This window comes from Ixodes scapularis, unplaced genomic scaffold (genome assembly GCF_016920785.2).
Source record: "Ixodes scapularis isolate PalLabHiFi unplaced genomic scaffold, ASM1692078v2 PGA_scaffold5__190_contigs__length_132052651, whole genome shotgun sequence".
Lineage (NCBI taxonomy): Eukaryota > Metazoa > Arthropoda > Arachnida > Ixodida > Ixodidae > Ixodes > Ixodes scapularis.
Genome location: NW_024609880.1, coordinates 57,333,315 through 57,347,975, shown reverse-complemented (window position 1 = coordinate 57,347,975; position 14,661 = coordinate 57,333,315). Strand labels below are relative to the sequence as shown.

The 14,661-nt window shown below is 46.4% G+C and overlaps 1 protein-coding gene across 1 annotated transcript in view; it reads right to left on the bottom strand.

Moving 5' to 3' along the window:
• Positions 1 to 1,034: 1,034 nt before the first annotated feature.
• LOC120836241 overlaps positions 1,035 to 14,661 on the bottom strand; it is a 32,594-nt gene continuing 18,967 nt past the window's right edge. Inside the window, exons 4-6 of the mRNA XM_040216513.1 lie at positions 10,425 to 10,462; positions 7,699 to 7,795; positions 1,035 to 1,070 (exon numbers count right to left, since the gene is read on the bottom strand). Coding sequence (XP_040072447.1) covers positions 1,035 to 1,070; positions 7,699 to 7,795; positions 10,425 to 10,462 — 171 coding nt within the window. The remainder of the gene's footprint in view (positions 1,071 to 7,698; positions 7,796 to 10,424; positions 10,463 to 14,661) is intronic.

Here is a 14,661-nt window from a genome sequence, read left to right as displayed (position 1 = left end):
GTGATTACATTTTCTGGACATTTTAATCATATTTAGCTACTCGTGCGTGCTGCCATCTAAAATAATTCAGATAACCTAGATCGTGCTGACAGACTGGAAAGCACAGAATGTGTTCAGCTCACTCAAACGCATGCAGTGCATGGTCACGGAGGATGGATAATGGTCGCAAAATTCCACCTATAATGGCCACTGGACCATCTGACCACCCTTGGTCTACTACTTCTAGAGTGGTCACATTTGAGATGGGACCCCGCTGACCATAGTCAAGTTACCACCCATGAATGATTATCACGTAACGCCACGATTCATGTTCACGTGACTACGCGACCAAATTTGGTCCCCTATTTCCAGCATGTGACGAAGGGGACAATGTTCACGTACAATGCTCACGCCAGGTATTATATTCTTTGGGAAGATTACGATTCTATAATTCAGTGAGAAGAAATTTAAAATTTTGTCAAGATAACCCGTAGAAACCGACGTAAAAACAAAACAATTATGTCGGGCCCAGGAATGACAAGTAAACAATCCCGACGTTCAAGTAGGTATTCAATAAAAGTGTATTAGTGCCCTCTATGTATATCCCGGGGAACTTAAGAATTTTTACAGTAGTTTGGCTGAAATTATTATTTTACGGCGTTTTCCTGAGAATAGCAAAGGGAGGGCACATTGGGAGCATGTCCAAGAATTCTGAGGATGGTAGCGCGTCCAAGGGTCATGCTAACGTATTCCTTAAGAATCCACTTATGGATTCTCCTCTACTTCTTAAACTTTGTACAACAAATATATCCTACAGGAGCACAATAGGTTATAAAGGATGTCATTCTAAGTTCGTTCCATTGAAGAAAACGCACACCAACATTGACAAAAAAATTTTCTAGAAAATTTTAATGCAAAAACGTAATAAATGAATATGTGCAAAACAAAAATTCAAATATAGGAATCACTTGCTATGTTAATCCCACTAGGCGTTTAGTTGAGCGATTCTTTAGTCGTCTGTTACTTCTTTTTTTTTACGTTCGCCTCAGCACAGGTTAGGAGAACATTACGCATTCTCCGTGAATACACATCTGAAAAAAGAGGGACATATTAATTAGCCATATTTATATTGTTTCATTTCAAACGTCGTTTTCCTTTCTTAGATGAAACGTGATCCGTTCGACTGGCTTTGAATCAAGAAATTAACTTGTGACTGGTGAGTCTGGTGACGGTGTTGGGCGGTTCGGATCAATACTATCTAGAAGACAAAACCCTGCACCTGTCCCTCCTAAACGTCACCACTATGGTGTATCAACGCAGCTTCCCCTCACATGCGCCAGCATCGCCGCCAACGCGTCTTGCAGTGTCTCACAACGAGCGCGACGCTAACACGCGGCGACGCCAAGACAAAAGCGTCGGCCGCTTTGCGCCGTTTTTACGTAGAGCTTCAGCGTGTCTGCCGCTTGGGGCGGGTCGGGATCCACTAAGGATGACGCCACACGCAGGCAGGATACAGTGGGTGTCCTGCTTCTTCGACTGGTTTTCTGGTGCAGTGTCGTTGATCGTTCCCAGCAGAGGTATCTATTAGATGCCACAAAGACCGCACTGGCGAAAGCGCTCCCATTTTTTCAACTTTTTTCTTCTATCAGCTTTTCTTCCATCGCCCTTCCCCCCAATCTAAAAGCGACCTGCTGACCTCTGGTTATAAATCCTACCTTTATTTCCTCTTTCGCGTGTCTCTCACTTTTTCGCAACTCTCTCTCTCCCGTCGATTTCCTTGTGTTAGGTCTAGCAGTCAACAAACAACGGACAAAAAGCGTTTAAAAAAAATGCCGATAATGGTTTGTCATTCTTCCCTGCCTAAAATATGACAGACTGGGTTCCAAATCACACGGTCATTTGTAGTTCTCATGGCTGAAACTCCGCCATATTTGGTTTTGAAGTGCGTCGGGTATATTTAACACGCTCAGGCAAAACTCTCTGCATACGTAGGTCAAGGTACCGAGGTTTATCAGATATGATATAGCTTTTAAACTGTAAATTAAGATGTGTTTAAGGTGCACACTCGAAAAAAAAGTCTGTGCGTCTGCTTTCCCGCACAATACTCGGAGAGCCAATCACCGCGAGTTTCGGAGGCAGCTCAGCGAATGACGATGCCGAAAAATATGTTTAGACCAAAAAACGCAGTCTGAGTTGTGACATTAAGCAATGCAAGCGTGACGTTTTACATTGCTTAATGTCACAACTCAGACTGCGTTTTTAAGACTAAACATATTTTTCGGCATCGTCATTCGCTGAGCTTCCTCCGTAACTCGCGGCGATTGGCTCTTCGAGTGCAGTGCAGGAAAGTAGACGCAGATACTTTTTTTAGAGTGCACCTTGAGGAGTAATCGTTTAATGGAATCTTATATAAAGAAAAAAACATTCCTAGTGCCATTTTTACATCCACCGTTTTCTTCTTCTTTATTTCTCTACTAAACACTCATTTAAAAGGCAATCAGGCTGTCAGAAAAACTACAACACATTTCAGCAGTTGTCGGAGGAAATAGCCTACACGAAACTCAATGCATTTGCTTAAAGCATGACAATTAGGTTTAGAAAATGCCACTAGCCGTAAAAGAAGATTCTTTGTAATTAGATTGAAAGTGTGTTTTACAGAGTAGGGGATCAGAACGGTATTATCGGAAATTCAGTGCCTAAAATACGGATCCCTCGCTTTATTTAAAGCAACTCGTCATAGAGTATTTTGGGTACGTTAGAGAAAGTGGTCATCACAATATTTACGATTATCGGTTCAAAAATAGAAATGTAAAGCGCGTTGAAGATACCGTGTGCACGTTTGTCATTTTTCGTGCCAGTCACTAACTCCATGAAATCCATAAGGTAGACCGTTCCGTTTCGACTACCAAACCACAAAGAGTTGCTAGGTTTCGAATCCCGGGTGATTCCTTTCCGTGAAGTATCTCCAGCATAGCTCATAGCCTCAGCTGCTTTGCGAAGTAAAGCCTCAATAAATATTTTTCCCCACAGAGGAAGTTAAAGCCTCTAGTATAAAAAAGAAATACTTGAAAAACAACGATGTGCAGACTTTTCTCACTTTTTTATTTATAGTGTGGGAACCAGAAGAAAGGTTTCACGCATAAATATATTTACAAGTATTTACAAGTGGAATGAGACTGCAGTTCGCATCGCCCGATGCCGTCGGCGAGCCGTTCCGTTGGTGTCTCGAGAAACATCTGCCGCGCGTGTCCCGAGCTCAGCGCTTGCGCTTGCCGACCTCTTCGTCGTCTCTGTGGCACAACTACCACATATGCCCCCCTTGGACAAGTGGCCTGTGGCACTTGCGCTGGAGGCGTGGAGTGGGCGACAGCGTATTTTAGGGACATTGTGGGAGTTGTGTCCAAAGCAGAAACGAAGGCGGGCTTTAGGCGATTTAGTTAAACTGTTTCCCGACGACTTTTAGGAGCACCATGTAGAACTTCGGTGTTCTATCCATAACAAGGTATTGTCCGTAGTAGAGAGGTTGGAGGGGTTTCTGGGCAGAATCCAGTCGAATGAATACGTGCGTAGACTGGGCGAAGGCAGGGTGTATAAAGACTTGGCGCGCAGTGGGTTTTCGTGTTTGCGTCGGGCGTAAAGATGACATTGCCTCTCCAAGTCGTTGAACGTATGATGTTGGATCTATGGTGGTTGTTGTCATCGAAGGCTCTACCATGTCAGCTGGGAGACGAAGACGTGCCCCATAAACAAGCTCAGACGCGGTGCAACCTAGGTCTGGCTTCATGATTGAGCGGAGACCCAGGAGCACGACAGGAAGGTTGTCAACCCACGCGTCAGGGAGAGGTTGTGCTCGCAGAGCGGATTTGAGCTGCCGATGGAGGCGTTCAACTAGACCATTCGCAGCAGGGTGGTATGCTGTGGTTCGTGTTCGCACACAGCCAAGGAGTGATGTGAGTTGCTGGAGCAAGACTGACTCGAACTGGCGTCCTCGGTCTGTGGTGACTATTGAAGGGACACCAAAACGGCTGGCTCAGTTGAATACGAATGCTCGAACTACCGTTTCCGCGGTGGTGTTTTCCAGTGGTATAACTTCCGGTCATCGAGTAAATCTGTCCACACAGGTCAGTACGTCGGAAAAGCCGCGTGAAGATGGAAGGGGGCCTACAATGTCCACGTGGACATTCTCGAAGCGAGCCGAAGGCGAAGGGAACTTTCCTAGTGGTGTCTGTGTGTAACGCTGTATCTTTGATGTGTCGCAGGCCAGACAACAGCGCACCCAATCTCGGATGTCGGCATTGATCCTAGGCCATACGAAACGGGAAGTAACTAATTCCTGTGTTGCTCGTATGCCAGGGTGACAAAGAGAGTGAAGAGATGTATATACCGCGTGACGTAGATGACGTGGCACGTACGGGCGGGGTTTGCCGTTTGAAGTGTCGCAGATCAATGTAACGTTATTGTCAGGAAAACTCACTTCGTTGAACACGAGTGATGTGTCAGTCAGCCTCATGGAATGAAGTTCGTCGTCTTCTGCTTGAGCCGCGGCCAGTTGGGCGTAGGTGAAGTGCTCCTTATCCGTGTTGACCGCATTGAGGTCCAAGTGAGACAAGGTGTCTGCGACACTGTTGTCTTTTTCCTTCACATGATGGACGTCGGAAGTAAATTCCGCGAGGAAGGAAAGATATTGTAGCTTTCGTGGTGAATGGTTCTGGCTCGACGAGTTCATTGCGTAGACCAGTGGCTTGTGGTCAGTGGCAATAAAGAACGCGCGGCCTTCCAGAAAGTGTCTGAAGTGCTTAACAGCTAGGTATGCCGCGAGAAACTCCCTTCCGAAGGTGCTGTACCTCTGCTTGGCGTCTTGCAGTTTTCGCGAGAAGAATGATATCTGGTGTCCAAATATCGTTGATCTGTTGCAAGACACCACCAACTGCGACGTTCGAGGCGTCGACCATGAGGCACGTTGATGCATCTGAGGAAGGGTGCGCCAGAAGTGTAGCACTGGCTAGTTCTTTCCTTACTTTTTCGAAGTAGAGCGTCGCTTCCGGAGTCCATGTGGGGGGCGACTTTTCTCCTTTGGTTGTACTCAGTAGTGCTTCCAGCGGACGTAGAAGGGTGGAAAAATGTGGCAGGAAACGCCTGTAGAAATTAATGAGCCCAAGGAACCGTCCGAGAGCGCGCTTTGTTGTAGGACAAGGCGAATCAAGGATCAGCTTGACTTTGTCCTGTAACGGTCGGATACCGCGCGAGTCGACGTGATGACCAAGGAAGGTTAGCTCTGGCACTCCGAACTGGCACTTGTTAATGTTGATCACGATGCAATTTTCTTGCAGTCGTTTGAAGAGCTCGATCAGATGGTTCTTGTGGTCTTCTGAGTTACTGCTCGCGACGAGGAGGTGGTCGAGGTATGCGAAGCAGAATGGTAAGCCGCGAACGACCTGATCAATGAATCGTTGAAACCCTTGGGCTGCATTACGAAGCCCAAACGGCATCGTGACAAATTCAAACAGCCCAAACGGAGTGGTGATCGCCGTCTTGGGCACGTAGGCAGGCTCCACAGGGATCTGGTGGTATGCCCTTACGAGATCGATTTTCGAGTAAATGGTCGTGCCGTTCGGGAATGCTGTGCAGTCCTGAATATTCGGGATGGAGTAACGAACTGGCACCGTTGCCGCGTTAAGAGCGCGGTAGTCTCCACATGGGTGCCAGTCGCCGGTCTTCTTGGGCACCATATGGAGGGCAGAAGACCAAGGACTTGAAGACGGACGCACAATTGCAAGTTGAATCATGTGCTCGAATTCCTCACGAGCCATGCGCAGCTTTTCTGGTCCAAGGCGACGTGGTCGGCAGTGAACTGGCGGTCCGGTCGTGAGGATATGATGAGTAACATCATGCTTCGGCACTTTATCGATGTTTCTTGGTTTTGTCAAGTCAGAGTATTTGTCAAGAAGATGGGCGAACTTGGTGGAGGCTTCACCAAGGTGGGGCTGAGCGCCGGAGCTCGTGATAGGACACCCAACACGTGCATGTGGGTGGTAGCATCGATGAGCCGCTTGTTCGCCATGTCAACCAGGAGGTTGAAGTTGCGTAGGAAATCGGCCCCGATGATCGCGTACCCCACGTCTGCCACCCAGAACAACCACTGCAAACGACGACTCAGACCGAGATTCAGGGTCAGTGATTTTTGTCCGTATGTGGCAATGAGGGAAGTGTTCACCGCTTGCAGTGAAGATGTTCGGGCACGACTTCTGCGGTCGAAGGTAGTAGCCGGGATGATGCTTACTGCAGCGCCTGTACTGACCAAAAATCGGTACCAGTGATTCGGTCGCTGACATAGAAAAGGCGGCTGATGGGTCGGGTCTGGCCACTTGCCGCCGCTAGCGACCGACCCTCCGGTTTTCCTGGTCCCAGGATCAGGGAGCACCACAGTGGAGGGCCTCGGATCCGAACTGTTGATGGTAGCGGCAGAGTGTTCGGTCATACCGTGGGGATGGTGATGTCCTACGAGGGCTGGAGGGAGAAAACCGTCGTTGCAAGCGCTCTTGCGAATGACGCCATGACAAACCGGGTTGTTGACGGGCTTCTAGGCGAAGGTTGGCTACTTCGATAGTCAGCTTCTGCAATTCCTTGTGAAGTTGGGTAAGTTCCGATGTCACATCGGGTGCTGTTTGCGCGGCGTTAATTGTTGGTCCCGCAACTTCCATCATGCGGTCTGCTAACTCAGACAGTTCCGCCAATGTAAGGCGGTGCGCCGCTGCTAGTCCAACTCGAACGGCTGTCGGGAGATGTTGCAAAAATAATTCCCGCATGATGGCGGCGTCGAGGGACGAAGCTCTGTCACCTAGCAGATGTTGAAGGTGACGTAAGAACTGCGTCGGTCGCCTGTCACCAAGCTCTTCTGCGCTCAGAAGTTGTTGCAGGCGGCGCGGTTCCGAGGCGACGAGCCGGTTGACCAGTGCGTCCTTGAGGATGTCGTATGAATTTTCGCCAAGGGGGGCCCAGTAAAATGTCCCTCACCTCGGTAGCGGCTTCAGGAGGAAGAGCGTCGACGAGCAGCTCGTACTGTCGAGCCGGCGAGGTGATTCTGTGCAATCTAAACTTGTTTTCGACTTGCACGAACCAAAGGGACGTATCCAGTGCTCAGAACTTGGGCAGAGACAGAACCGCTGTTGTTCCGATGACTGGGGCAGCAGCTGCTGATGCCTCCGTTTCCATCGCTGCGGTAATCACGTTCGGGTCACGTCCGGGAACCAGAGTAAGGTTTCACACATAAATATGTTTACAAGTATTTACAAGCGGAATGAAACTGCAGTTCGCATCGCCCGATGCCGCCGCCGTGCCGCACCGTTGGTGTCTCCGGAAACACCTTCCGCGCGTGTCCCGAGCTCAGCGCTTTCGCTTGCGGACCTCTTCGTCGTCTCTGTGGCACAACTACCACAATAGTATATATCGTGACACCTTGCATTCCTCTACCGTCTTTTCTCCTTAATTTTACACTACCTGCTAATGCTCCGCTCCGCTCAGCCCCGTGCTCCCTGGAGCTCTCCTTCCCTCTCAACTTGAAATGGAGAGTAAGGACGAAAACAAACCGGAAAGGGAGAGACTACGAAACGTGAAAAGCGTGGTGTGTTCGTCGGCTGTTGGAACAATACTGGTGGCAACGAACAGAATAACTGGTTTGGCAGAATAGATTGCGTCAAAAGATGGATAAATGGTACCTACCTTATTTTTACTCATGAGGTGTCCACAAGCTCTTCCGTCAGGTTCCTTTACGTAATCAGTTAACTCATGAGTGTCTTTGTCGCAGCAAGACGGGTCCCTATCATTTCGTCGAAACTCGTTTCGTGGAATTACGTTTCGTGGACAACTTTTCATGGACACACGTTTCATGGACACACGTTTCGTTGACAGTGTGACGTTTCATCGACAATCGTTTCGTCGACAGCACCATCGTAAAACGTTTCGTCGACAAACTTTTTTTTTTGCGGCTCCGAAAGGAATGCAGGAAACTTAAGGTACATGTAAAATAATTTAATTATGACTTTCTTCTTGAGTGAGAGCGATGAAAAGGACATCCTGGATCGCAAAAGGAACGGGGTAGCAGAACAAAGAGAACGAAGTGCGCAATGATATAGCCTCCACGAATACCGAACGACGCAATACATACCGAACGCCTCAACGGATCAGAACGTTTCTCAAAAATGTAAATATTGTACATAAACCATTTCATTCCTTCTCTTAACGTTATTTAACAGTACATGCGCTTGTAACAGATGAAAAAGACGATGCCTAGCGCAGTTTCTCTCCAAGGTGAGCAACTGCGCTATTCTCTCGCTCTCATCCGTGTCAGATGGAAAAGCAAAAGTGCGCAGGACTTCGCACGCGGCCTATTCGGATATTTGCAAGTTCCGATGCCCGTTTATAGATCCGAAAGTTACTGGAAGAGGAAAAGCGGTGGAGAAAATATGCGTAGGCACAAAGCAAAACTTCGATCCAATGGGGTTGCGGAAAAGGGCGTTTTTCTTCTTCATATTGGTTATTTTTAAACAAAAATTTAGCTTGCAGCCTTTTATTGCAACATTACAACACTAATATTTCAATTGAAATTAAGCATGTTCATTACCCTCAATTATTCAAAAGGAAAAATGATGCAGTGTTTTACTGGCTGCTGCGACTTATACGCGAAAAAACTGTTTAGTCACACTCGTTTCATCGTCATTTATCCTTGGGCCGATTAAAAAGGACATTACACAATAAGGGGGCTGTAACCAATGTTAAATAAAAATAAATAACAAAAACACGAAAACTAATAACACTCGCACTACCGGGAGCGTGCTGCCCGCGAGTAAACCTAAAAAAAAATAAAAAATAAACCAGATTGCAATGCAAAAAATAAATAAATAAACAAATAAACACGATAGTTGGTTACAGATAAATAAAACAGTACACCATGTTTAGTCGTATTACACAAAGTAAGCCAGAGTTGATATCAAATGTGCAACTTAATGCATTATATAGCTTCTCTCGAGCAGCCGCCACATGCAAGGCCTTGGAGGCGGTAGTACCACTAGATGATATCTGTCGGCAGTAGCCGACTGATCCTCACACGCGACATTAAATTGTTCTTTTATCGATGCCAGCAGACAGATACCTGGGGCAAGTTCGTAGCTCTTTCCATAAAAGAGCGGCTTCCAAATCTAATGTTCTTTGGTCACATATTGGCTTATCTGCATGCAAAATTTCAGTACAGGCGTAACATATGCAGAACTATTGTGTTATTCATTATCCAGAAGCTAAATATGCTAAAGACTAAAAATCGTATGCGGTCTGGTAAGTACAGTACGTTGAATACCCAGTGTTTGGAGGAGAAAACAACCGTGTTTTATCACCGTAAAAGTAAACCACGCGTAGTGAGAAACGGTCTCCTTCAAAGTTTATTGCTAGCGGCTAAGACCAGATGCCAATTAGCTTGAAAACCGATTTTATGCCATTTTCAACGGTAGGAAGGCTGTGTGCACCGCAAACAGGCCTCGTTTATTCTTTCAAATTTTCTTTAAGAGCTTTAGTGTTTTGACGTGTGGACTATCTATGCTATGTTCAGGTGGCTCTTGAGGATTCTGCCAAAAGACGCGACGCGCGGAAAGATACGCTTGCTCTGGAAATGACCCAGCCACTTTTTCGCAACAGTCGGAGTGCTTCGGCCAGCCCGCGAAGGGTTGCATCCGATGACGTACGGACACCTCGATCACGTATGCTGCCGAAAGCGTAGCCCTCAAGAGCAGCGCATATTGTTGAATGTTTTAAAAATCTAATTTGAGAAAGGACACTGCTCGATAACAAAACTTCCCGGCTTTGACAACGCTTCCCCAAAGGTTCGGGCACAGACACGGGCGAAACCATTCAAATCGTAAGTTCCGAAATCAGTGCAATCGGCGAGCTACCCCCCCCCCTCCCCCCCCCCCCCCCCCCCCCCCCCAAAAAAAAAGAATAAGCAAAAAAAAAATTTCGATAGTTTAAATTGGTGAGGCAAGATGGCTGCGCACTGGTTCGCCATACTTGGCCCAGTCGGCCATCTTTCATCCTACGAAATCAGTGCAATCGGCAAGCTACCCCCCCCCCCCAAAAAAAAAAAAAAAAGAACAAGCAAAAAAAAAAATTTTCGATAGTTTAAATTGGTGAGGCAAGATGGCTGCGCACTGGTTCGCCATACTTGGCCCAGTCGGCCATCTTTCATCCATCCATCCATCCAACACAAGGCCGCGCGAGGAGGCGCAGCCAGCTGGCGGAGCTTGCAGAGCGAGCTGTCGACGAAACGTCGCAACATCTGTCGATGAAACGAGCGGGTGCTCGTTTCCACGAAACGATCTGTCGATGAAACATCGCAGTGTCGACGAAACGATTTGTCCATGAAACGTCGTTCGACGAACTGATTGCCACCGCAGCAAGACACCCTACACTTTCGGGACCTTCGGTGAGAACTATAATTCTGTAAAAATAGACGGCAAGGATCAGCTCTCCCCTTGCGCTTATGTTCGATGCGAGGCCAAAAATAATTAACCCTTGACCACTCGGTAACGTCGTTTTCATGAATGCGTAATAATATACCACAGAAAAACGCCCTCTAGATCTCTTTCCTCCAAGTTTCAGAATTTCAAAAGACGAGATCAGATCAGAGGTTCAGAAGTAAAAAGTATTAAAAAAAGTAATTTGGTACAAAACAAGGTACTAAATACGTTTCAAGTGACGATAAAAGTTCATTAAATGTAACAGTGACTTAAGTACATTTTTCAGATAACTTGCAAAATGGTTTCAACTTCTTTTGAAACCCTCGGCGCTGTCCAACACGTAAAGAAACATGCTGTTCACATTGAAATGTTGTGCCTTTCTAGATATGTTAATAATGTTGTAAAGAGCAAACATTGTCCATACTTGATGACTTTGCCTAAATATTTTCGTTTCTAAGCTAGAAAAAAAATCATTTCGCTGACTATCTGAGGCCTGTTTGAAGACAGAAAGTAAAATTTTCGACCTGGCTTAAGTCTTAGGTTTATTACGGTGCTTTCGTGAGCAAGAATGAACCATATGTGAAATTGCTTGAACGTCTGGCAAAACTGTGCGCTACCATTTTGTTAAGTCAAGATTCCTCTGCTGTTTGTAAATTTCTTAGCATTTTCGATAACAATCAAGGCCTATTGCTCACCTGAAACAATACTCACCCACACCTGCGAGCTAAGATTTAGTATTGTTTTAAGCCCTTCCTTGTGCATGTATGTACGTGCTCGTCGCCACGCCGGTCGACCGTTTCTCGCCGTAACCAGCATGGCGGGCCTACACTTCAGCTCAAAATTTGGGGTTGAGTGCCGGCAAAGGCGCGGGCGCCTGGTTTTCGAAACCGCTTTCTCTGTGCGTACTTGTGCGAGCGAAAGATTCTTCAGAGCTACGCCTTCGCGCCCTTGCCTTTGCCAGCGCCTAAGCCAACTTGTGAGACAGCATATTCTTCGGCGCCTCACTAGATGGCGCTGTCCATTTCGCATATCGTAAGAAGCAGATACGGTGTGTGTAGCTTGCGGAGAGAAGGAGGAGACGGCTGGGCACTTGATACTTAACTGTAAGGGGCTTCACCCTGTAGAAGGTGAAGAGGCGACTAATTTAGCAAACGCACTGGGATTTAGGGATGGTGCTGAGAAAATAGACATGAGGAAGCTGTAATAACCAAGGAGAGATCGTCTGACTGGTGGGGTAGGTCAAGCGAATAATGAATATTTTCTTATTCCCTTTATTCCGGACGAGATATAAGGTGGAAGGTGTGGCCACCCGGTTACATAGAGGCAGACTTAAAAGTAATTCGTTTCGAGTAGCGGGATTACTTGTAATTAATTACCTTCCGGAGGAGATATGAGGTCGAAGGTGTGGCCACCCGGTTACATAGAGGCAGACTTGGAAGTAATTCGTATCGAGTAGCGGGATTAGTTGTAATTAATTACTTTTCTTGTAATTTAGTAATTAATCCGTTACTTTTTTGAAAATGTAATTTGTAATGCAATGTCATTACTTTTGCAGTAACGAATTACTGAAATTACTTGTTTCAATTTTCCGTCCCATCAAAGAGAGAACGAGAGTGAATGAAGAGCGATTTAACGGTCATCGCGTTTTTAGCATGGTAACACAAGACGCTCGTGAGAGGGAGAAGACAAAAAATATACGCTGGTGAGGTGCTGGTGAGGGAAAGGGAAGGAACTCACGGAATGCACGACAGCCCAGCCAGAGCCCATTTCTCCTCTCGTTCGTGCGGTCAGCCAGGCTGGGAGGATTCGACTGCCTACATGAAGGCAACAGGCTTCGACTTCTTGGAAAACGAATGGACTGCTTCGAGCGTACAAAAGAGCAGAAAACTAATGAACCATAAAACCGCCGCGTGGGGTTCGTGTCGAGCAGGACCATTGACACAATGACCATGGTGCATATGTCCGCTCCCTCCCCCCCCCCCCTCTACCCTTCTTCCCCCCACCCCACCCCTCCGCGCCTTGTCCCCCCCCCCCCCCCCCCCCCACAATTAGTTTTTTCTTCTCACACGAAATTGTTCTTTCCCCGTCGATGTTTCTGCCAATACACACACCCACTTCGCAAATACAGAAAATGCTCTAATGAGACCTCGTCCATGCTCATCATTGACAGCGCTGTGAAAGATACTGGCTGGACCAACCAGCTATGTGGCTTCTGTCACTTTGCACTAGCGGATGCGTAAAGCAGAAACACGAGGGGGGCGATGGGAGCAGTTCATTCGAACAAAAAATGTAGCATCAAGCCTGCTGTCAGTTTAAACAGCAGGCAACAAGCTGGCCGGGGAGCACAGCCAAAACGGCTTGGGACTTCGAGGCTGAACCCATATTCTTAGAAACGAGAATGCTGGCGTTCTCGTTAGCGGATTGCGCCTGCGGGAACTTAGACCGAAATTTTAGGGAAAGAAAACAGAGCCCGAGGTTTCTGGGAAGAAACAGTGACGAGTTGAGAAGCCGCCTGTAAACGCGCGAAACACATGGAAGCGTGCTGTTCACTGAAAATTGTTTTTTTTTTTTTAATAATTTCTAAACAGAAAAATTAGTTCAGTTGAGATATTGCGCATTAATATTTTGTGTGATGTCTTGGTTCTGATACGTTTGGTGATAAAGAAAGAAGATGAAGTGGGTCATTCGGTCGGATAACAACCTTCATCAAGCGGGAATCTTTGATATGAACTGATACGCAAGTACCGCATCTTGGTCTCACAGCCAGTCAGTTTCAGTAGGTAAACTAGCCCCTATTTAGGCAACATTCAGCAAGCACAGAAAAACCACGTCTTAAAGAGAATCGTGTTTTGAAGATCGCCGACGCCAAAACTCGGATTACTTCGAATGGTGCGGGTGCCTCCACAGCCCAAGAGCATCGTCGCATGTTCATGGGATTTAGTTCTGTCCCGGCCGGTTGGACAGCGCAAGACTCGTTTATCTTGAGCCCCTGCTTAAGTCCTTTAAAACTTTATAGATTCGTTCTCCTGAACGTTTTACCCTAAAATATTGGGCAGAAAGTAATGAATGTGTTTATTTTTGTTTTAATTTTGATTGGGCCCATACGTTTCTATATCAAACACGCAGTACATAGTGTGTTTTTTCGTACTTCTTTGAAGTAACGCAAAAGTAATCGAGAAAACGAAGTAATTAATCGATTACTTTTCACGGGGAGTAATTTGTAACGGTAATTCATTACTTTTTAGGCCAAGTAATTGTTACTGTAATTATTTTTTTAAGTAACGAGCGCAACTCTGCATAGAGGCTCCTGCATTGTACGGGTCGTATAGAGGTTTTAAGAATAGATCTCTGGATGTGCAACTCCGCGTTAAATAAATGTCAAGGAAAATACAAAGCATTGGCTGAGTAGCGCAAGTCGCCGCCTGATTCAAAGAGTTTAGCCGCATCCATCCATCCATCCATTCATTCATCCATTATCTATTGATATGTTATTTAATGACGGGATTAATGTGAACTGACCACTGAGGAAGGTAGGATACATATAGTCACTCATATCTTAAACCACGCAGGGTTTGAGCAGTCCAGAGTATCTTATTATCGCTCCCGCCTATGAGATTTCAACATTAGCTGATAAGAACGACAAAAAAAAAAAAACACGAAGTAGAAAGTGTACGAGACAACAGAAAACGATAAGGCAGAGACGTTGGTAATAATAAATAAAGTAGGTAACATCTACTTTATTTATGCATGCGAGTCAAACGCCGGACGCCGGAGTTCCGCGTTCTAACGCGTTAGACGAGTGCAGTATAGAGACAGCTAGCTTTAGGTCTGCCCACTATTCATTTCAACCACAGCTCGGCTTATCGACGTCCCCGCGCGCTGTCGCCTCCTACTCTCCCTCAGTTTTTAGGTGCATACAAATTGACATGCCCTTCTAAAAGACTGTTCCATCGTACACTTAGGGAAAAAACGCTAAACAAAAGTGAGCGCGACAATGATATGGAACCAGCACCCTCTCATGCAAACTTCGCGTCGCTGACACCCCTCGTGGTGCTAAATGTAGTGTTGTTTGTTACCGGTAAGGTGTCGCTCTTAAAGGGAAACTCCGCTTCATTTTTGATACTTAGAAAACTATGCAGCCCTCTTCAGTATCATATAGGAAGACTAAATGTCAAATTTT